General features: G+C 42.8%; 1 protein-coding gene across 8 annotated transcripts in view; it reads left to right on the top strand.

Annotated features, from left to right (window-relative positions):
* Window positions 1–24,327, top strand: part of Disp1 (dispatched RND transporter family member 1) — a 148,715-nt gene that overhangs the window by 114,424 nt on the left and 9,964 nt on the right. For all 8 annotated transcript variants that reach the window (XM_055609556.1, XM_055609525.1, XM_055609566.1 and 5 more), the window contains 5 exons: window positions 13,783–13,812; window positions 19,537–19,660; window positions 20,517–20,644; window positions 20,976–21,073; window positions 23,416–23,513. In XM_055609556.1, coding sequence (XP_055465531.1) covers window positions 13,783–13,812; window positions 19,537–19,660; window positions 20,517–20,644; window positions 20,976–21,073; window positions 23,416–23,513 — 478 coding nt within the window. The remainder of the gene's footprint in view (window positions 1–13,782; window positions 13,813–19,536; window positions 19,661–20,516; window positions 20,645–20,975; window positions 21,074–23,415; window positions 23,514–24,327) is intronic.

The raw sequence follows: 24,327 nt of genomic DNA, 5'->3' as shown, positions 1-24,327 counted from the left end.
AAAAGTACTTGCCAGAGTTGTAATATATCATAGCATTAACTTGAGATTCCTTTTCTGTTTTTGTTTTGTTTTGTTTCTTTGAGACATGGTTTCTCTATGTAGCCCTGGCTGTCCTGGAACTCACCCTGTAGACCAGGCTGTCCCAGAACTCAGAGATCCGCCTGCCTCTGCCTCCCAAGTTCTGGGATTAAAGGTGTGTGCCACTACCCAGCAACTTTAGATTTCTTTAAATAAGGAGAAAATTTGTAAATTAAGAGAGAAGTAATATGATAGGAATAAATTATAGCAAATCTAATACAACTACTTCTCAGAAGAACTGAAGTATATGAAAAATAATAACCCAGAGCTACCATGGTATGCCTGCTTTGTGGCCTGGGTCACACACATGTACAGTGTCCGAACCAGGCACAAGGGGAAGTCACAGGCTTTATTTGTGAGAGTATGGATGAGTGTCCTGTTCCTTTTATCAGTGTTCATTTTTCAGACTTAAGAAAATGAATGTATGTGTTTTATAATCAAACAACAAAACAACATTCAAAAAGAAAACACCTTTGAGTCAAAGCTTTTCACCTCCCTTAAAAATTCAAGTGTATATTTTCTTTTCAGGTTCTGGGGACTGAACCCCAGCCTGGGCCTTGTGCATACTGGAGGCAGCCAGCACCCACCACTGGATCAAAGTTCATATTTTAAACCAACAAAACACTTAGTGAAAAGCCTATCAAAAATACATCTTTAGAATTCAAAGAAGGAAAAGGTTATATTTGGTCTTTCTGACATTAGATGGGAAACTCAGAACAAATGCTTTTGGAATTTAAAATAGCCCTTTCAACTTAAAGCACTCTGATTTTTTGCCATTGTAGTAAAGTTCATGAGGTGGCAAGCCAGATGATTGCCAATCGCTCCTCACCAGTGTTTGAATAACCTGGCATTGTTTCCCATAGTGTCTCTAGCTCCAGCACAGCACAGATGTGTTAGGCGCCCCTCGCTTGCCAGCTTCCATCTGTGCTATACAGCCGTCACTCAGCAGTTTCTGCGCTCATCTGAAGTTAGCACCTGGGGCCTCTGCTCTCCTATCAGCTTTGAACTTTTTTTTCAATCAACTTTGTTTCCCCATTGAATCTTTACGTTAGATACTTAAAATTTTAAGCCTGAGGGGTTTCTGTTGACATGTACATGAAATGTTTAACCTAGAAGTTTGGTTTGAGGTGGTTACTTCAGCAGCTTTTATCCAGGCAGTGTTGAAATACTTCCCAGGAGACAGAAGATATAGTGATTTGAACTGGCTAAAATTCCAGAGCAGAATGTAATAGAATTTCACAGCAGGAAAGAACCTTGGAAATAATTTAATCCAACTCTTTAGTTTACAAATGAGGAAATTGGAGCCAGAGAGGTTAAAGCCCAGTTGGAAACAGGTCTTCTGACTTCTCATTGTGATCTTTTTATTAAAAAATAGTATCCTTACAGTATGCTCCTAAACATTGTGGCATCATTACTCGGCTTTTGCTATTTTATGTAAGTGGTTTTGGAACCGAAAATAAAGCTGAGTCTGGTTAATGCCTGGGATCCCACCACTTGACAGGCAGAGGCAGGAGGATCCAGAGCTGAAGGCCAGCCCTGACTGCAGAGGGAATTTGAGGCCAGACTCAGCCTACATGACACCTTGTCTAGGGGAGAAAAAATGCAATGAACTTATAATTTTAGAGGTTGGAACCCAGTGGTGCATGCTGAGCATATACAAGGTCGTGGGTTCAATTACCCGACACCACAAAATATAAAATGAAACCATTTAGTTTGGCTGCCCAACTGGCAAAGTCAACGACATTACTGCAGCTTGAGGACATGTGTCTCAGCACAGGGCGGGCTTTCTCACTGATACAACATTCTCATTGGTCGAATTCTCTTTAGTTCAGTTGATTTTTATTTCCCTTGTTAATTAGACTTGTATGGGGAAGAGTTTCTTTCTGGGTCAGTGTTATTGTTATCAACACTGTTAAAGAGTTTTACTTTGACCTTTGTTTAGATATGGGTCTTGACAGTCATTGAGTTGATTATGAGGGCAGGGTTGGATGGGCATGAAATGTGCTGGAAATGGACCTAGAGCCTCATATATGGCAGAGAAAGTGCTCTGTGACTGAACTGTACCACAACTCCCATAAATTTAATGTTTTACATAAAATGTAAAATGTACCCCTGGCAGTGGGCAAAGAGACACCTTGTTGGTGATGATGTTCTTTTGTCTGTCGGGGCGGAGCAGATAGCAGTTCTTTGTTCATCCTAGCTGGCTTAGTGGCCAAAGCTGTCTTTTGCCTACGCCAAATAAAAGTCTCATCCAGCCAGTGCATTGTGGGAGGAGGAAAACAGAGACCTGCCTTCTGTCATGCCTCATGGTATGGGCAGGGCAAGATGCCTACAGACCTGCCTTCCAGTTTACAGTACATCCAAGGCTGTAGATACCCACTTGCTGCCTGGTAGCATGGACTGATGATATCACCCAGTGCCCATCAACCATTTGGCCAGCCTGCAGCAGAAACTACTGCAATGTGTGGGCATGTGGTCGACAGATGGGAGAGAAAGAGAAGTGGAGCAGCTTGAGCATTATGAAGAGGGGTGAAACTGGAGACTCAAGGGAGGAGAAGTCTAATGTGAAAGGCCAGCTCCACCACCTGGGGTCATGGTGAGGTCCCAGCCTGAGCTGCTGCTGAGGTCCATGTCTGGGTTCATGGCTATGCAGTGGCAGGGGTTAGTGTTGATATCCATCCGTGGCTCATATTACAACTAAAGAACATGAGGACAGTCCCTGGTGGGGCAGCCACCAGGGACCACATGGATGTCCAGAACTGTGCAGAACTGGCCCCACCCCTCACTGGCCATGGTTCTCTGTATAGATGGCCCCATCTCTCACCAGTGGCAGCATACAGGAGAGCAGCTCTTGTGTCTCACCTGGACAGCACAGCAAAGGCTGACGCCCTCTGCCATGAGGTGGCCTGGGGGTAGAAGGGCTGAGATTCTTTCTGCTTCCTTGCCCCTTTCCATCTGAGGTAGTCAGGAGAGCTAAGCCCCCAGAGTCAAGAGAGCAGGTGAGCTGTCCCTGCCCCTCACTGGCTGGAGCACTCAGGAGAGTGGGTCCTGTCCCTCATCTGGGCAACACAGTGGAGGTGGCCCTGATGGTGAAAGCATGGTAAACTATCCCTGAGGGTGGGAGAGTGGGAGAGCTGGCCCTGCCCCTCACAGGCTGCAGCACTTGGGAGAGTGGGCCCTGTGGCATAACTGGGCAGCATAGTGGAGCAGGTTCTAGAGGCATGGTATGGGTGAGCTGGCCCCAAGGGCATGAGGCAAGAGAGTTACCCCTGCCTCCTGCGGATGGTGGCATTGGGTGGCCTATCAGCGGAGTACTGGAGAGCTCATCTTAGTGGTTTGGGTAAGGGAGAGCCAGAGTGCTGACCATCTCAGCTACCACCAGGCCAAGATCCAAGCCCTGAGTTATCCCATCCCCAAATCTATACCATCTGCAAATGGTTGGGATGCATGAAAGGGCCAGTCCTGCTGATCCAAAGCTGCAGGATCTCCATGACACAGGGCAACAGCAGGATAACTGGGAGGAGTCCTGGTGAGAATTCAGTATTGATGGTGCCACAGAAGCCAGAGATCTCGATCCAGACCAATGACTCATTGCAGTTAACATTTGCAAGTGAAGATGTGTAGGCAGAGGGATCTAAGATGGGACACACTGAGACGTACTACAGTTCCACAATGAGATGTTTTCTATGCTTTGTTTTTTTTTTATTTTCTTTTCTCTCTCTCTCTCTCTCTCTCTCTCTCTCTCTCGTGTGTGTGTGTGTGTGTGTGTGTGTGTGTGTGTGTGTGTTATTTTGGAGGAGGTTACAAGCATGAAGGGCAGATATGAGGAGATGAGTGGGGTGCATGATGTGAAACTCACAAAGAATCAATAAAAAGTTTTTAAAAATGCAAAATATAAGGAAAATGAGTTTTACTACTTACTGATCTTATAAGTGTAAGTGAAGAATTTCTGTGTATGTTTGAAGATCCATTAACCTCTCCTCCTCACCAAGAAAATGAAGACAGCAGAACAGCTGCAAGGGCTCACTTACACTTTGGAATTCTTTGTGATACAGTGGGTTTTTATTACTTTTAACTTCCTTCCCAAAATCCTTTTTGAGTTGAAATCAAGAAAGATGAATAATATTGAAAAGGTTTTATAAATTCTACCTTGAATGTAGATATACTAAAAGCTAAACGAATGTTAGATTATAAAATAATGTTTCTCTATGCACTGTGTTTTTGAGGTGCCCATGGAAGTCAGAAGAGGGTGTCACATCCCTGTTAGAACTGGCCATGAACCTTCATGTGGGCTCACAATCCCATGTCTGTAGAAAGAGGAGCAAGTGCTCTTAACCACCACGCCATCTCTCCAGCACCTGTATATACTTTTTGCTCTAATTAATAAAAGCCTTGGCCTGGTGATAAAGGAGTCAATTTTAGATTGGATATAAATTAAACAATTGGTTTGAACTTAAGGCAAATATGTTTTCACTGAGCTGTAATTGCCATAAAGAGTCCTATCTGAGAAATGTGTAGTTTGTAATGAGAACCTAAAATGAGATTTTATGGATATGACCCATAGCACTTTGAAAGTAGCAATACTTGTGTATCTTATCTTAATGAGATATGTTTGTTGAATTCAGCTTAATAAAAGCTACCAAACATGAAACTGCCCTCAACCTCCAGCTTTTGGACAGCCCTTTGTCATTACCCAGATTGTCACTGACTTCACTTGTTTAGGCTCAGAAATATGTGCATTCCTGAAGGCCAAGCATGTTAAGGTAGCTTGAGGTATTTTCACATTCTGAAAATGTACTATCTAAATATCCATCAGTGGCGAATTTGGAGATGTTACAGTAGTCCTGCCAAGTACAAGCCTTTGTTTATCCAAAATATCCTCTCTTTTTGTACTAACATATACACTTAGAACAGCTGATACATTTACTCTTGATTCACATAGTTACAAAGGTTTTCAGAGGCTTCCTTGATCATTGAGGTTAAATTTTGTACATTTTTCGGTCATCATTCTATACCATGCTCACTCACTGATGTACCTCCCAAGATGGACTCCTGACTTTAGTGTTTCTCTTCTCAAGTTTATCCTGGGCAGGACTACCAGCTCAGTCACAGCCGTTTCCACCAGCTCCACCTGCTTGGGAGCTTGGGTGGCTTCCTGTTTCTGTCCCCACCTCTTTCTCTTGATCCTTCAAATTCTAGTCCTTATCCCTCCTCACCATTCAGGTTCTTGGTGGCTAGGTGCACGATGCCTCCAGAGTGTCCACTGAAGGTGCTTCCCAGAGCACCTGGTTCAAATTCGACTTCTTAGCTCAAGTCCCAGGAAAGGCCTTCAGGGTACAGTCAGGTGCTCTCTAGCTTTAAATTCTGAGTGCTTTCTTGTATTGGTCCCTCTCTGTGCTTGCTTGCAGGTCACATTTTCCTGGTGGAATGCCCAACGTAGCAGCACAATCTCTGACCGTAGGCTGTACTCCAGGACTTATGGTACCAGATCCCAGGACAGGGACTGGGATATTTGTAATAATGTAATAAGCTTAATCACACAGGTGATTCCAATGATGGGGAAAACACTTAATAAACTTTAGTTTTAAGTGTAGTATATATTTGACTTAAATAGAATTGAGTATACTTTTAAAATTCAAGCTACTCTAAGTTCTTTGAAAACTTCATATTGGGGTATAATGCTGCTTCTTTTTAGCTACATGACAATCTTAAAAAACTGAAAACATACAAGGTAGAGCCCACTCCTTGTTCTCTTCTCATCCCTCCCGAGTTCCCTGTGAGAAGCACATATACTGGTTTGGTTCATTCCCTTCCCTGTTTGTAAATGCATCTCTATGTTTGTATGCAGCTCATACAATCAGCGTATGACTTGCTGGAAACTGAGCATTTACTCTGTGAAGCAGCCCATGGCTTGGACACGCCCCCATTTGTTTAGGCACCCTTGCTGATAGACTGGCACTCAGCTTGCTCTCGTTTTTACCCTGCACCTCGGTGAGCATCGCTGTATACACCCTCTTGTCTACCTGTAGCAGTTGCTGATTGAAAAGAGGCTTTCCCACTCTGCCCTCCTGTCCATTTTCAGTTAACAAGCAATAATGTCCCAGGCTAGACCAGTGTGTAGCTTCTTTCTCAGGGTTGGGTGTGATTATAGACCTGGCTCTCCCACTAATTGCTCTATAGCCTGAGACCTTTTTCTCCTTTGAATGGGTGGCTCTTGAAGTTCCTTAGCAGCGCTAAGGCCTCATTCCAGTTAGGCTTGTGGGAGTTGTGCCATCTCTTTAACAGTACCGAGACTCAATCAGGAGTCTGCACATGCTCAGCAAGTACTCTGCCACTGAGTCCCACCCTGGTCCCCATTAATTTTTTATACTCAGCTATTAGCAAGTGTCATTGAAACTTAATAAACTATAGAAGGTCACAGAACCTATAAATGAAGAGCTTTGTACTTATTTCTCCGTGAGTCGTCTGTGTTATTTAACCATGCCTGACGTTTCCAAAGGAACAGTAGTAATGTATTTTCCAATTGGATAATGATCAATGACTTTCAGAAAGCTGTTACCTATACTAGCCTCCAAGTCTTTGTGTAGGGACTTGCTCATGAAGTTTGGATAAACCTCTGCTTTTTCCACATATCTTTTGACGTCACTATTCTCTCATACATAGGGTCTTCATATTTAGAATATTTGTTGGACGTATGCTAAATTTATTTTCATAACATTTATGAAGTGTTTGGCATTTATTGGGTGCTCCGTAAATGTTAATCTCCACTCCCACTTTCTCCTCCCCTCTTGCTTATTTTGTGTAGTAGTCTCTGTTCAGTTACTTCTAGATATCAGGTAGGCTCCCTTTTGAATCTACATTGCTTAAGCATTCAGGAAGTACATTACATACGCAGTTTTGATTATCATTATCCTTCGAGTCACTTGACACAGACCATAAACAGTCCTCTGTGGTGCGTGAAAAATGCCCTGGAGTCCTGGCTTAGCCTGTCTCGGGGTATCTGTTTCATCTTCAGATGTAGCCCATGTGCCAGTGATGATTCATGGAAATACTTAATGGTGAAGAATGGTTTTGTTTTTGTTGGAAGCCTTTGAAAGAGTGCTCATCAGAGTGTGGACTCCTCTTTTTAGATTCTTTCTCCTAACACACCAGCACTTTCAGAGTATCCCCTTACAGAGACGCTGGGGCACTGCGCAGTGAGGCCCAAAGAGCTGCTTGAAGCACTTCCTGGATTTCATGTGGAGACTACCATAAAACTCAGAAATACCCAAAGCCGTCTTTTATAGGTTTGATCTTCCCAGATGCTGGAGAAGCTGATTGGAACATAGAAAGCTGGCACTGTCCCTTTGCTGGTTGTAATGGCAATTCTGTAGTTACCAGCTAGGCCCCAGCTGGAGGCAGGTTTTTATATTAATATCTTCATCAATTGTTCTACAGTCTCGTCTCCAAAAAGAGAAACAATGCCAGAGCCTGTGTTGCTTCCCGCCTCTCCCTTCCTGTGGACTTTGCTTCTCCACTTCTTTTACTGTCATTTTCTTTAAAAGCTCCAGGAAGCCCCCCTTCCCCCACCCTGACTGGTTGCTGCCTTGAGCATTTATGTGCACCAGGCAGCCACTGGCCATCAGAGGATTGAAACTGAGCTCTCTGGCACCGTTGCCCTTCCCTGGCATGAGGTTCTGGTGGCAGTTACTAATTGTGAGTACTCCAGTTTGTACATGCATTTTAAAATCCTATTTGGTGCTTTCTTGAGGAAGACAATGGCACTGTGGCCAGTCTGTGGCTAGGGATCTGTCAAGAACCACACCACATTGTGTGGGAGTGTGTCATAGAGTGCAAGTGCTGTCTTTCCTTAGGCTTGTCTTGGGAGGAAAAACACTAAATCTAATGGCAGAACAGGCAGATGTTGCTGGTGAAGGCTGTTGTTTCTCGGGTTGGATGCTTTGACTGTCTGGAAGCAAACATGTGCTTTGACCATGATGCTAACAGGTAAATTAGTCCCACAAAACAAGAGATTGTGTACCTGTTCTTCCTAGTTGTTGATTAGGACTGGGTACTGAAATCAAGATGAAAAACTCATCCTGCAGGGTTTTTTATAGCTGGGTAACTGTCAAAGGGCAAATGTGAAAGCTGTGATGAACAGAGGAAACACTAGCAAAGGTAGACTTCCTTCACTTGGCCTCTTCCCACAGTATCATCTTGAGGAGGGTTAGAGAAAACCGTCCTGCAAATCAGACAGCTTTCGGCTGCTTTACCTGTGGTGTGGGGGGTGTTTCTCACATCTGCTTGTCATGCCTATTAGTACAGAAACTTCAAAAGAATCTGATGTTTCGCTAAGAGTGGGTATCTTTGTGGTAACCTCGGTTTTTCTTTTCAGCCTCTGCACATTGTCTCAAATTTAAAGTAAAATGAAGTCTGCCCTCAAGCAGAAAGAATGCTCCCTCTCTGCAGGGAGCAAAGTGGTCATAGATCCACAACAACTTCTCAGTTTAAAAACAAAACGTGATGGGCTTGAGTGGGAGGAAAGAATTTTTGCGTATTTTATATCCTAAATGTTTCTTTGCAAATTCTTACTGTGATGTAGTCCAGAATTGTAGCTTTATGGACCATTTTTAGCCTAAGGCTAGCAAAATCCCTTAACTTGTGGAATTTCGAGAGGTCCTAAGGGCATGTATGACTAGAAGAGTGACTGAAGGTCACGGTGTGCGGTGGTTTACGGCTTTGCCCAGTGCCTGGCCTCTCTGTATGTAGAGTAAGCTTTTCTCATTAAGAGCCCCATCCATGGTGTTCCTGTGGCTCAGTCTTTAAATGTCAGTGTGTAGTTGTGATTTTGGTTACTCAGCTCTGTGAAAGTGCTAAACAATACACATATGGACATGCATATTACTTTAAGTGGGCGTATATGTCTTGTGTGAATTATATCTCAATTCTATTATAATAGCAATTAAAATGTAGTTACATTTGAAAGTGCGGTGTCTTGGATTCTCCCATAAATCTATTCAGAAGAAATCAATGTGCTTTTTGACTTCTCCGGGAGGGAGCATTTTTATGGAAAGGGTGCTTTGCATATAAGCTTGCGTCTAAGCTCTGCCCCCATGCTAGCTCAGCAGCTCACCCATCCCTCCATTTGCAGCCTGATAGCCCCAGAAATGCTGTGCAGCGAGTTGGGGGAGCTGGTCTCTTCCCTTCCAACCCTTGACACACGTTCTTACCAAACATATGGGTGCTAGGTGGTCTTCTCTTTGTAATTATGTCTTCTAATTTAAAACCTTTAGTACACTCCATTTGTGTATAGGCACAGAAAGAAGGCTGCCTTTTTTAAAGACGAAATTAGTGCCTTAGGAAAATTAGATAAAGATAATTGCTACCAAGAAAAATTACTATTGAATTAAGCATGGAAAAGCAAATATAAAAGGTTTGGGGGAAAGCCATCACAGCATAGATGGATTACAGTCAACATTCTCAGGATATTTACAAATATCCTGAGTCCTAAACAGTGCACCCTCTGTGTGGTTTATATGAAGGGGTGCCAGCTGAGCATGTATTCCTAAATTATACTTTTACAATCACAGAGTGTTTGTAGCATGCTTTTTTTTTTTTTTTAAAGAACAGTTCATTTAACCATCCAAGTAAGAGTTCCTGAGGCACTGAATCATAGAGCCCCTACTGTAGGATGCAGAGATGCATACCAAAGGGGAAAATGTTTAGGAAAATGTAAAGTATCCTGATTCTGACACTGAGTGTGTGTGAAGGGCCAGGAAAGAGGAAGGGGGGAACAGATGAACAGACAGACTGACAGAAACACACAGAGACAGAGAGAAATTAAGTGTATCCACGTTGTTGTTTGTGTCCCTCGCTTTTTGCTGTTATTATTGTAGCTGTGCTGATTTTATACTGTTGAACACAAACAGAGTGATAACCTTGCCCACAGACTGACCTAGGTACTGGTTTATATTGCACAGCTGTATATATGCTGAGTTATAAAAATGAGAATACAGATGTTTCTTCTTTAGGCATGTGGTCTTTTAGAGTTTAAAAATAATTTCTACATATAGAGAAAGAATATGTTGTTAAGTCTCAATAATGCTGTGAATATTGTCTTCTTTTAAAGCACAAACCTCTTCTAGATTGTTCTTATGGGGAACCGACTTTGAGTCCACATCTTGCAAAAGAAAAGAAACTAATTTTCTTCTATGGAGATTAATATTTTACAGTTGTCCCCCGGGTTCCCTTCTCTCATGGTTCTACAAACACACAGCCACAGCACAAGCAACAAATTAGCCACAGCACATGCACAAACATGACTGTTGGAACAGTGGTAATGTTGGTGAATATGTAAATGTAGAAGGGGGAATTTTGTAGGTCCCACCCTTAGGCAAGAGCTACATATGCCTAATGACTGCCGAGTGGAGAATTAGCCTCTCCCATATATGAGCCCTCATATTAGTTTTCCAATGCAGAGTGATCAGCCTTGAAATCATATACGAACTACCAACAAAAACGGACTCAGCAGGATATGTTTACATATTTGTTCACACACATACACATAACAATAATCAAAGAAAAAGAGGCTTTCAACTTGAGAGTGAGTGGGAGGAAGACATGGAAAGGGCTAGAGGGAGGGAAGGAATAAGGGAATGTTATGTAATTTTATTTCAGATAAAATCTTTTTTCCCAAAGAATCTTCAGTCCTTACAGCCCTGCTGCTAAGAATGCAAGAAACCAGAAGCCAGCTGAGGTTGACTGTGAAGCTGGGGTTGGCATGGAGTTGGGGTACATGTTCTTTAAGACCCATTCCTGGGCCTCTGGTCTCTGCAACTGTTCCCCCTTCTTGATTGTACCGTTTTAATAGATGTGTGAATAAAGCATGAAGTACAGAACACATGTAGCAAACCAGTTCACACACAGTGCACTCTGCAATGTAAACTCCGTGAAGTTTGGGAGCCTGTCTGTCTCATTCATGGCTTTTCTGGGACGTAGATAGATAAGTACATTTTAAAGAAATTCAGTGACAAATGAAAATTGAACTAAGAAAGAAAGTTTTTCCTCCTCAAGAAATCCCAGAGTAGGCTTTGAACTGTGGGAGGAGTCAAAGCTTGAGGTGAAAGATTTGGAGACAACATTGCAGGTTGTTCTTTTCCCCCAGTGTGCCGCATTGCAGGGGATTTCACACTGGGGGCATCTGGAGCTAGGAAATAACGGTCGTTTGGTCAGCACCTGGTCACACGCCTGTTTATATTAATGAAGTCATTCTCAAACTTTTGTTCTCGTGGCCCCTTTACACAAAACGGAAAGTGGGTTTGTTTTATTCATGATTGCTAAAAATGTATCATTGGAATTGCACCTGAGAAAATTTAAGATTTTTAACTCAGTAAAGTAAGTAGTAGTACCAGCAGCAGCAAGCCAGACCTTGTAAGGCAAACGTGTAATCCCAGCAGCTCAGGAGGGTGAGGTGTGATGGTGAATTACAGAGGTGAGCCTGGGCTGCACAATGAGGTCAGCATAAGCTCAAACAACTTGGTGAAGTCCTCTCTCAAAAAAAAATTTTTTTATTAATTACAGTTTATTTACTTTGTATCTCAGCTGTAGCCTCTTCCCCCATCCCCTCCCAGCCCCACCCTCCCTCCCTTTTCTCCTATGCCCCTCCCCCAGTCCACTGATAGGGGCAGTCCTCCTCCCCTTCCATCTGACCATAGTCTATCAGGTCTCATTAGGACTGGCTGCACTGTCTTCCTCTGTGGCCTGGTAAGGCTGCTCCTCCCTCAGGTGGAGGTGATCAAAGAGCCAGCTACTGAGTTCATGTCAGAGACAGCCCCTGTTCCACTTCCTAGGAAGCCCACTTGGACACTGAGCTGCCATGGGCTACTTCTGTGCAGGGGTTCTAAGTTATCTCTATGTATGATCCTTTTTTGGAGTATCAGTCTCAGAAAAGACCCCTGTGCCCAGATTTTTTGGTTCTATTGCTCTCCTTGTGGAGCTCCTGTTCCCTCTAGTTCTTTCTGTCTCCTGCTTCTTTCATAAGATTCCCTGTACTCTGCCCAAAGTTTGGCTGTGAATCTCAGGGTATGTTTTGATATCCTGCTGGGTAGAGTCTCTTAGAGGCCCTCTATGATAGGCTCCTGTCCTGTTCTCTCCGATGTCCATCTCGTTTGCCTTTCTGAATGAAGATTGAGCATCTTACCCAGGGTCTTCCTTCTTGGTTAACTTCCTTAGGTATACAGATTTTAGTATGATTATCCGATATTATATGTCTAATATCCACTTATAAGTGAGTATATACCATGTGTGTCTTTCTGCTTCTGGGATACCTCACTCAGGATGATCTTTTCTAGATCCCACCATTTACCTGCAAATTTCATGATTTTTTTTTTTGTTTTTAATTGCAGAGTAGTATTCCATTGTGTAAATGTACCACAAGTTCTGTATCCATTCCTCCATTGAGGGACATCTGGGTTGTTTCCAGCTTCTAGCTATTATAAATAAAGCTGCTACGAACATGGTTGAGCAAATGGCCTTGTTGAGCATATTTTGAATATATGCCCAAGATTGTCATAGCTGGGTCTTGAGGTAGCACTATTTCTAACTGTCTGAGAAAGAGGTAACTGTATTAGAATACTTGCTTCATATGTGTTAGGCGTGTTCAATCTCCAATACTGAAAATAATCTATATATAACAAGCCCATTATATATTAACATAAGTATCATTTTCATGAAAAGTACTGTAACAACACAGCTTGTGAGTCTTTCTGTTGTGTGCTTATCAGAACTGGCTTCTGATTGCAGGTAGTGTGTCGCAGCCTGTTTGGTTGAAGTCTATGAAGGAAATCTGTCCTTCCATTGATTCATGTTTGTGCCCTCACAGACCTCATGAAGGGTCTCTGGAACTCCCTGTGGTCTTCAGGCCACTGAGAACCACTGTGCTTTAAAGCAGTGCAGCATGAATAGTGGGCTTTGTTTGTTCAAAAACTAAGAAGATTACCATGGGCAAGCAAACGAGAAATTAATGGAACTCATAGGGAGAGGGATTCAGAAGGTGGGGCGGGGTTTGGAATTTCTTTAGCAAGTTTAATGTTGTGTATTGGGTGGCAGGTCCCAATGCTGAGAGGAGATAGTTACAGACACTATGAGGAACAGGCTTGAAATACAAGCCTATCCTTGTTACAGTGACTGGGAAGGTAAGTAGTAAGAAACTGAAGACTAGAGAGGGAGCTGGTGTCTCAAAGAGAACACAATCTTTTCTAGCACAAAAAGGTACTGTTGTCCAGTTGGGATGAAAGGACACTGCTCAGACTGGAGGCTTAGGGACAAGGGCTCCTGTCAGAGAGGTGGGCATGGGTCTGGAGCTCACCTTAGGGTGATTCCATCATGAGCCCTCAAAGGTGCCACCTCTGCTCAGCCACTTGAGCATCTTCTAGAGCACAGAGCCCTGCAGTAGGGGTCCAGTTCTCCATGTGTGTTTGACATCCCACAAGCCATCTCTCTTAACCCTCCTGGGAGTCTTCATAGGTGGAGCTCTATGTCCAGTGTCGGCGTGTCTGTGGGGAGCACTAAGTCCAGGGTTGGTGTGTCTGTGGAGAGCACTTAGTCCACTGCTGGCGTGTCTGTGGGGAACACTTAGTCCAGGGTTGGTGTGTCTGTGTAGGGCCTCCTTACATTATGTAGCTGTGTTTCTGATCATTTTTTGTTTGTTTTTGTTCTTTTTTTCAGGCCATCCAGACCTTTCAAATTTCCGAGAAGGTAGAGTATTATAAATCATCTTGTTGGATAATAAATTTCTCTGCAATTTCCCTTCCTCTGTTTTTCCTACATTTTGTTCTTTCTTCATGCGTATTTTTATGAAGGGAAAATACATTTCCACATTGTCTACCTTCAAAACCCCATATCTAAAAAGTGCTTTTCAGTCTTACAGGAGATGTTCTTAGCTTTTACATTCTCTTGGGGGTCTGCATTTATGTTTGTCTAGTTTTGCATGTTTTCCTATTTAAGTTGGCTTCTCTCTCCTTTTTTTTTTTTTTTTTTGGTGGGAGGGTCACCTGTACCTTCATTTTATCTTTTGAGTAACAGTATCTACCATTCTGCCAATTAGTGTGACTGGAATACATGGGAGTTTATTTCAAATGCAAAATTAGGAAAAAAAAATCCTTTTAAAAAATTATAACTGTATTAAGATGAAGGTATCTTTTTTGTGGGAATTGTTTATTTTTAAATTATGTATATATGTGTATGTGTATGGAGGTATGTGCACAGGAGTGTGGGTGTCTGTGAAGGCCGGAGGGTGTCAGATCTGAAGCTAGAGTTACAGGCGATCGTGAGACACTTTATGCAAGTGGTGGGACTAGAACTTGGATCTTCTTCAAGAACTATCTGTGCTGTTAACTGCTGACCCTAGAAAACTTTAAATAGATAGAATTCCTGAAGACAAAGAAAGACCCTACCCTGTTCTCTATGCACTGAACTTCTTGTGGTGACTTGTGAGATTCAGCCGCCACGGACGCTCAAGCAGAGAACATCCCAGCCCTTCCAGGGAGAGCACTCACTGTCTACAGCAGTGGCTCTCGCCTGTGGGCCACGGCCCTTCCGTGAGTCAAGCAGTCCTTCCACAGATGTCCTACATGCCAGACATTACGTTAGGGTTCATAACAGGAGCAACATTACAGTTATGAAAACAACGAAATAATTTTATAGTTGGGTCATAGCATGAGAAATTCTAGGAAAGGGTCACGGCACTAGGAAGGCTGAGAACCACCGATTTAGAGGAAAAGTCCGCATCCTAAGGGGGGCACTCACTGTCTAAAGTAAAATTCTCATTAGCAGACTCCCCTCTTTGAAATAATGCTTAAGATTTTGGTAAAATATAATGTATAAATTACATTTCAGCCTTCTTGTGTGTTTATGATACTAGGAGTTGGGCTCAGGGCCCAGCACATGTTAGTTCGTGAGCTAAGAGCATCTGCATTTGAACTATTTGGGCTGGTTCTCTTCTGTGTGCATGGTTGAAGGCTGGAGTTCAATGTCAGCTCCCTTCCTTCATCACTCTCCACCTTTGTTTTTCAGACAGGACCTCTCACGACCCTAGAACTTGCTATTTCAGCCAGAGAAGCAGTTCCCAGGTTAGGTCCTTATGCTTGCATAGCTAACACTGAGCCATGTCCCTAGTATGAACCATTTTGAAGAGGACACTTTTATGACATTATATATGTCATATATATATAAACACATACATGTATATATGCATATACACCCACAAGTGTGTATTTGTATCTTCATATCAAAACCTAAAGGCTATAGATTAACTGTGTCCTCATTTCCTTTTGCTACAGTCTTGGCACCAGGGTTCTACTTTTTTGCCTCTATAAATTGACTACTGTGTGGCTCATTTGAGGAAAGTCGAGTCATCCAGCTCTTGTCCACTGTGGCTGAATCATTCTGTTAGTATGTCCTCCGTCACTCATATTCTAGTACATGTCATAAGTTTCATCCTTTTCAGGCCTGGTTATATTCTTCTCTGTTACATGTACATGCCAAACTTTATCCAGTTCTTCCATTTTGCCCTTCCTTCAAGAGAGAGACACAGACATAGGAAAAGATATTCAAGTAAATATGCCATATTAACAGAAAGAAGTTCACTTATCTGGAAATAATGATTTTCTTAGCTGACTAAAGGTTTAATGTTTTGAAAATATTTGGGTTTTCCTCTGTTATCAAATTTGGTTTTTTAAAAAAAATCTTAATTTATTTTATTTTTTTTTCATATCTACCTACATACAACCATATCTACTTAAATACAGTTTACTCACAAAAGCCTTTCCTGAGTTCCCAGTTCCCACCTCACCTGGAAATGATCTTCTATTTTTCATTGTCCAAAGGTTGCTCTATTCTTCTAAAGCCACCCTTTTGCCTGCTTTTGTAGATGTCTGTACCTGTCTGATTTTCTACACTTACCTGTAAATTCCTTGAGCCAGTCTTTGCATTTCCACAATGCCTTGCATTTTAACTATTTGATTTACTGTTAGATATGAATATTTATCTCACACGAAGGAAACAGTTGTTTGTCCTATTTTTGTGTGTGAATTCTTTTGACTCCAAGTCATTCTTCCCATTGGGTTGGCAGTTGACACCAGTAGATACATTGTGAGCATTTTGAAATGTCTGCCTTTAAGGGACAAGAAAAATTGGACAAATTATTGAGGGAAGGCAATAAGCTGGGGGGGGGGGGTTCTTTAGAAAAGAAGAGCGAACATAAGATCTTACAGTTTGCTCAGGTCAGAAAGGTTTGGAAACCAAGAACAGTTAGTGGGTTTAGGCAGTGCCACAGAGTCAGGAGAGTAAAGGCTACTAGGGGCTAAGGTGTGGTGGTCAGAAGAGGGGCGCCTGGTCAAGTTGCACCCTTCAAGGAAGTTTGTATAGAGAGGAGAAGATTTCTGGAGAGGCTACAAAGGGTAAGCCAGTAGAGGAGCAAATAATTTATTATGGAGGGTACTGTAACATCAGTGACCAGTTCAAAGCCTGTACTTTGCTACCTGAGCTAGCCTGCATGGTGCTACTTGAGCGTAAGGAGGTTCTGCAGGACACTCATGACAATTATTTCTGATCTGTTTCCAGAGCAAGCCTAGCAGTGAGGGTGAGCCTCGGTAGGTATATTCAAGGGACTTCCCATTTGATACCAGTCTAGCACAGCAGTGCCGTCCTCGGCCAGGGAGCTAGCCTGCCTACTCACTCAGTCATGCTGCATGGATGCATTTAAGATACCCTGTCACTAAGAGGATTTGATACAGCCAGCTGAAAGATAATGTGAACTTTATACAGCGTGAGCCAGCATGGAGCTGCAGGCCCTCCCCTCGGGGAGAGCACCCATCTGCCTGCAGTCAGGTATTCACAGTTGTGCTGTGCTCCTATACAAACACCTCCCAATTAGGGCAGGTGCGCACGAGGTAAGTGTTACCTGATGTGCAGGGCAGCTTGTGGGAAAAGCCCTTTTAAAAACTGTTCTAACACACATGTGTTTCACTTTTCAAAGAAAATAATGTGAACGTACTTTATTGGTAAAAGTGAAATGTTATAGGTGTGTCTGTGTGTATTTTATAGGTCCTTTTAAATTTTCTTTACTCCTCCCAGTTTTGTAGTCTTTTTTTTTTTTATAGTGATGTTACAACCATTGTCTGGCTTTCATATCATACCTGAAACACTTATTTCCTTTGTAGTGCCCATAGCTGGGCCTACATAGCACAGTTTGCAGTGTTCAGGAGAAGTACTTGTCTAAATGGCTGTGCATCTCCCCAGAGTGCTGAGCATCCTCAAGATGGCAATGCTGAACAGTGGCCTCTAGGAGAGGCCAGCGTGTAAAGCATCTATTTTGCGCGGGAGGAATTGTGATACAGCGAGGTTAAATGTGTATGGAAGAATTCACTAAAAACTAACCATAAAGTTTCTACTGTCCCTGGTACACATATGCAGCATGTGACAGGGCTGTGAAATCAAAGCCAAGTGTTTCCACAGTGAAGGAAAGCAGTTATTGAAAGAGGTTTTTAAGGTTTCTGTGTATGTGTGTGCGTCTTTCTTAAGAACACAAAGCAAAAGTCATTCTGTGGAGAAGTTAAGCCACAGATGAAAACTAAGCAGGGCCGCTCCCTTCCAGGGATAACATGTTTGTAAAATGGAACAACGTCGGGCCCATCTGAAAGAGAACAGATCCCTTTAGAGTGTAGTGAACCAACACTTAGGCCTGGAGCCATTCTCGTTTCTTGGAGCTGATGTTTCAAAGGTCTTGTGCAAAGTGCTCTTTTAAAAGTATGAAGTGATGAGCAGAATGTGTCAGAAGTGCTGCTGAGATAGAGAGTTATTGCTTCAAAACTCGGTGTTTTCATTAGTCTGTGTTTGCTGGAATAGGGAAGAACGTGGGAGAGATGTTTGCATTGGGCATGTGTCCACTCAGGGAGGACATTTGAACAGCCACAGGAGCACATGAGACTCATATGTTCCCGTTACATCCCAGTTATCTGGAAAGGCAATTCTGTCTTTCCTGACAAAATGTTCTTTCAATAAAGTCTTAACTCCAAAATTTGCAGTAGGGAAAATACTGTTCAACTCAGTGTCCTGTACAGAGAAATTAACAACTAGAATTCTTTTTTCTTTTTTTTTTAATTCTTTTTTTTTATTAATTACACTTTATTCATTTTGTATCCCCCCATAAGCCCCTCCCTCCTCCCCTCCCGATCCTACCCTCCCTCCCCTTTCTGCATGCATGCCACTCCCCAAGTCCACTGATAGGGGAGGTTCTCCTCTCCTTTCTGATCTTAGTCTATCAGTTCTCATCAAAAGTGGCTGCATTGTCCTCTACTGTGGCCTGGTAAGGCTGCTCCTCCCTCAGGGGGAGGTGATCAACGAGCAGGCCAATCAGATTATGTCAGAGGCAGTCCCTCTTGAAGTGGGTTACATAGTAATAGAATTCTTTTCTTTTTTAGACAGGATCTTACTATGTAGTCCCAGCTGACTAGAACTCACTGTGTAGACTGGGCTGGTCTTAAATGCACAGAAATCCACCTGCCACTGCTTCCCAAGTGCTAGAATTAAGGTTTGACAAAGGTGTCTGTAGAGATAGCTGTGGGCACTGGGAATATGTTCTCAAAGAAACTCCTCATGGATATATACTTAAGAAGTATCTCTCACATGAACCATAGCTAGTCATTACAGCACCTGATGGGCCAGCCTTGTTGAGAATTTCAGAGTAGTAGTCACCTGCTGCATGTTTGGGGTTTTTCTTAATAAAGACTCTCGTAACTAGAAGTTCCCAGATACACTTTGACGCTTAGAAAAAGCTCTTTCACTAGGTCCTGGCAGGCACTCCGTTCATACCTGGCGGAGTGAGGGTGCAAAGGCACAGTCCAGAATGGGTATGGAAGTGGCTCCCACCGTCAGAGATGGGTTGTGATGAAAGCCAGTGATGGAGCTGGTAATGGAGGAAAGTTCTGAGGTGGAGGAAGAGGCTGGAGCCAGCCTGTAGCACCTAGAGACCTAAGGAACCTGGGGCAGTGCTCATTAGTCAATAAAGGTTAATTGGGCCCCTCCTACAAAGTGCTGCCCTAGGTGCCAACGTCACACTGGATAGAGTAAACACCTCTGCCCTCGTGAACTCAGGCTGCTGATAATCTTCGATAGTTTCTTTATGGGAGCAAAGGAAGTGGCTCTGGGAAGTGTTTGATTGTGCTTTCAATTTCACTACATGAACCTGATAGACTTTTTGTTTTAAGAACTGCTGCTTTATCTGATCGCTGCTACTTTATCAGGAAAACAATGATCTTGAGATTTTCTGCATCAGTGTATAAATACTTCTAATCGTATTGGTAATACCTGTGCTGGTCTAGAACACGGGGAGCTAACCCTGCTCATGTGTAGCCTCTGGGGTAGCCTTACCTCCACACTGCTTCTCAGACATCCTCTCTGTGCGTGCTTTGTGTCTTGTAGCTACGCAGCCCTGCTGGCCGACTGGCCCGTGGTGGTCCTGGGCATGTGCACTCTGCTCATCGTGGTCTGTGCCCTGGTGGGGGTCTTAGTCCCAGAGCTCCCCGACTTCTCTGATCCACTGCTGGTAAGGAGAACTTGGCCTGTCTTAAGCCTGGAGCCACCTCCCTGCATTAAGTACTGAGATGCATGGTACATCCTGCTAGTAGCCCCTTCCTTTTTTGTTTGTGAGATAGTCTTACCTTGTGAGTGCTGGGATTACCAATCTGAGCCACCACACCCAGCTCCGCACTTCTTTAAAAACCTACTGCAGCCACCAGTAAGCACAAAGCTCTCTTTCTGCACAGAAAGAGGTGTTGTCCATGCTATTAGGTAAGGTCAAGGAACTTGCTCACCCTCAACTTAAGCTCAAGAAATGGGGACATCCAACTTCTCTGTCCACACATTTAATCAAGGAACAACATATTAAAGGATTTACACACTCTGAAAGTATTTTTCTAAAAATTTAACACTGTATATCTCTCCCCACCTCTGAGAAGTTAAAGGCATTTCGTGTAACTAACAGCTAACAGGATCCGTTAAGTAAATGTTCCTCTGAGGTGAAATAATGAGGGAAATGTGATCAAGGATAATGATATACTCTTGGTAAAACACTAACAATGTGTAATGTAATTTAATTTAACCATAATTCCTACAAGCTAGAATTAGCACTTATTAAGTGCTTGGGCAAAGGTATGTTTCTGATATACTTTTGCCGCTTCCTGAAACATGTAACTAGAGAACCATATGACTCTGTCACAGCAAGAGGTAATGGTTAGAAAGGCAGCACATTAACACAGGGCACCTCTGCGGTCATGAGGAACGCCTATGTTTTCTGCTGAAAACTCTGCATCACTTTGATACTGCTTTCCTAAGTCATTAAGATAACTGTATTTAATAGGAAATGAAATATACTAATGGGAGTGTGTAATATTTTGTCTTAGGGTTTTGAACCAAGAGGAACTGCAATAGGACAGAGGCTGGTCACATGGAATAACATGATGAAAAATACAGGATACAAAGCAACATTAGCAAATTATCCTTATAAGTATGCAGAGGAGCAAGCCAAAAGGTAATCACTTATTTTATATGACTTTTAGAAAAAATATTACTTAATGAATCCTTCTTATTGCCTGAGCAAAAAGGCCAAATTTAAAAACAGGGCTTAATTCCTTTGCCATTAAGTTTAACTTGTCACGAATTTGTGTTGACTATACTGTAATGAAAAGGTGAGATTTTTTTTTTCTTTACACATGGAAAAATTAATGTTGCTCACGTGAATCCTTCCACCTTAGTATCAAATGCTAAGTAGGGTGGAACTTTAGGGTTGTACTGTTAGAATCTGCCTAGCTCCTTGAAACAGCTCGAACTTTATCAAAGATCAGATTGTTTTTCCCTTTCAGCCACAGGGAAGACAGATGGTCAGATGATCATCATGAGAGAGAGAAAAGAGAAGTAGACTGGAACTTCCAGAAAGACAGCTTTTTCTGCGATGTTCCAAGTGAGTAGCACCTGGGTGGACCAAGCAGCTTCCTGGTGTTAAAGATGGAATGTGATCCAACTCTGAAAATGCAGCCTGCCCAACAGTTCCTGGTTCTATAGACATGGAGGTGCCAGCTAAGTACCGCACTTTCCTTCGAGGGTAATCAGCCACTGGTTGAGTTTATCTGTGATAAAAATTAAGGAAAGGGTTCTCTTCAAATTGAAGGAAGAGATTGGTAAAATGTTCTACATTGGCTGAACCTTCAAGTCATATGTCAAATCCTTTCCCTGTTTATTTCTGGATCAAATAACAAGTACATATTCTTTATTGAGTAATGAAATATTCTATTAGCAAAAAAGTTTTATAGCTCTGCTTAAGTGAAAGAAAACATATTAAGAACCATCCATATGCCAGGTGTGGTGGTGCACACCTGTAGATCAGTCTTCTCAGGAGGCTGAGGCAGGAGGATCACGAGGATCACTTGAGTCCAGGAGTTCTTGGCTGCAGTATCCTAGTCTGCACCGAGTTCCATACCAATATTGTGACCTCCCAGAAATAAGGGACTATGAGAGGGCAACTGGCCCAGGTCAGAAAGGAACCATGGAAACAGAGAGAGGCCCAGAGCTTGTAGGTGGGTCAGCCTGTCTGGAAAGGACACGTGGGTGTAGAGCTGAGGTCAGAGCGCTGCAGTAGAACTACAGCAGAATTCAACCTCACAGAATTGAGCCCCAGGCATCTCAAGAATCACAGACCTCTAAATGCTGGCATCCCGCTGACTAGAGAAATTTAGTTATGTTTAAAGGCGGCTTGGTACCCAGCTGCTGCCAGGGAAGGATGGACAAGAGGCCGTGTGGGACTGCAGATGACATTCGGTGTTCAGTGGCCAGAGTGACTAGGAGTGAGGACTGAGGGTAATAGTTTCTGATTGAGCAAATATTAATAGTAACATTCTTCTGGTTTCAGCTTGTTGAAACCCCTTCATTGTCTGTTTCCCTGCCTCATTAGACAACAGAGGGAGGACCCTGTTAGATCTTGATATCTCAGATAGAGAAGGGGAGGGGAGGAAACCCAGATTTTATACCAATTCTCAGCAGCAGTACAAGTTCTAATTTCAAACATTTTCTGTCTTTTCCTCTTAGGACACAAATTTGAAAAACTGAATTCTGATTATTTCCTTGTTTGGGCTTGATTTTGTTTTGTTTTTTTTTCCTCATAGTATTATTATACATTGCTTAATCTCACTTGTTAATGTCTTAGTAAGAACAATAGCAAATTCAGGAAGTCAGTCTAGCTTTTGTTTCCAGTAGTCTACACCAATAGCTATGTCCTAAGCAATAAGATCTGGCTTGATTAAAGACCTCATGGGCTCCGTGGGAATGAAATGATTGTTTCCACAGGCTGGTTTGTACCCATACTTGGTCTACATAAGACAATAGCTATTTGTGAACATAAGTATTTGCTGAGGACAATTGAATGATTTTGAATAAAAGCATTTGTAAAGGTTCCATATACTTGCCAATAGATTTGTTAATGCAGTTAGACATTTCAGATATTGTAAAGCTGATCTGCTTTGTTTTCCTGATACGTGCTAAGCCTTTTAAATAGCCCAGACAGAACCAGTCTCATGGAGCACCTGCTTTCCATTTCATTGTCACGGTTGTGTGGCATAGGTCTTGTCACCATTTGCAAATGAGGAAGTAGGCCCAGAGAAGTTAGCAGTTGTTTGTGTAAGGTCGCACAGCTGATAAGCGGCAGGGCCTGGTTACAGCCAGATCTGATTTAAAGACCGTGTCCCTTCCTGTGCAGTGCACACCTCCTTGTTGAAACACAGTCTTTGTTAGTCTAACTTCAGATTCTGTATCTAGACTCTGGAGTAGAAGAGGAGCCCTGAGCAGTCAGGATGTGGACCTAGCTGGCACAGTGCTTCAGCACTCTGGTGGCCTCTCCTGGGAGGGCTGCAATTCAGTTCCTAGCCATCTCTCCCTGTAGTCAGCCTCCAGGGAAACTACCTTATGATCCTTTTTTATATTCTCTTGTGTACCATTCTAACATTTTTTATGCCATTGCAGGAGATGAAGAAAGACCTTCAGTTAATTTTTTGATGATAGTTTACAGCCTTTTCTTCCTAATTATAATCTGATCAGAAATAGATTTATTATATATTTACTACAGGATCCCCATGTGGTGAGTAAGTATAGGCTTTTAGCTAAAGTGACACACACACACACATTTTCTCCTGGAAAGAATTGCCTACTGATAACAAATTATCTGTGCAGGTTCTCATTTGAATTGTTTCTGAATCCTGACTCTTACCGGAGAATAACGTAAGCATTTTCCTTTCTGACTTTTCGTTTCACCAGGTGATGGATACTCCAGAGTCGTGTTTGCTTCTGCAGGAGGGGAGACTCTGTGGAATTTACCTGCAATTAAGTCCATGTGTGACGTGGATAACTCCAGGGTATGTAAAGTACAGCTGAAATCTGTTCCGCACAATAAAGTTGTGTTATGGAAATGGCTACCACTGCCCTAGTGTCCAACCGATAAAATGCCAGTGAGGCTTACCACTGAGGGGCAAGCCCCCCAGGCAGGCTTTGCTCTCTGGGCTCCAGCACCAAAGTGTCCCATGTTTCCTCGTCTTTAAAACATACTGCCTTCTTCAATAAAGGACTCCATTCCTTTGCAACTCACATTCTCTCACCATGATGGTCTTCTGTTATTTCACATCAATTTCTTTTTAGGATAATAGTTAAGACTGTCTCTTTCTTCTCTTACTGTATTTTCTCTTCTCTAATGTAGTTTCACTCCTCTGCACATTGCTCCTCCCCAAATCATCTGTCAACATTGTCATTATAAAGCTAAGTGCCTGCCCCTCTGGCAACATTGAGATCATTCCAGCCAGTGATGTCAAAGGAAAACTTAGGAATCAGGCTAGGAAAGGGCCACAGGGTGTGGATAGCATCAACAGACATTACTACAATGTCTGTCTCAGTGGCCACTGTGCTCCACACCCAATCCCCCAGGCTCTAATCACCGCGCTGCTTTGGAAGGCACTAAGATTCAGGAGGGCAAGCACTTCCTCTCACACTCTTCCAGAGCCACACAGACGTCAGCTCCAGAAGACAAGTCAGTCAGTCCTGATATGGAAGAGCTGTCAATTTAAGCAGGTCCAAACTGCTGTCTGACATCACTAATGGACCTGTCCAAGGATGGTAAGCCAGTATGTTGTTAGTGTATCTCTAAAATGTAAAACCAGAGGTTTAGTCCCAAACCCA

Source organism: Psammomys obesus, unplaced genomic scaffold, assembly GCF_907164565.1.
Source record: "Psammomys obesus unplaced genomic scaffold, mPsaObe1.curated_primary_1811, whole genome shotgun sequence".
Classification (NCBI taxonomy): Eukaryota; Metazoa; Chordata; class Mammalia; order Rodentia; family Muridae; genus Psammomys; species Psammomys obesus.
Note: the sequence above shows the minus strand (reverse complement) of the source record. Positions and strands in the feature narration are given on the sequence as shown.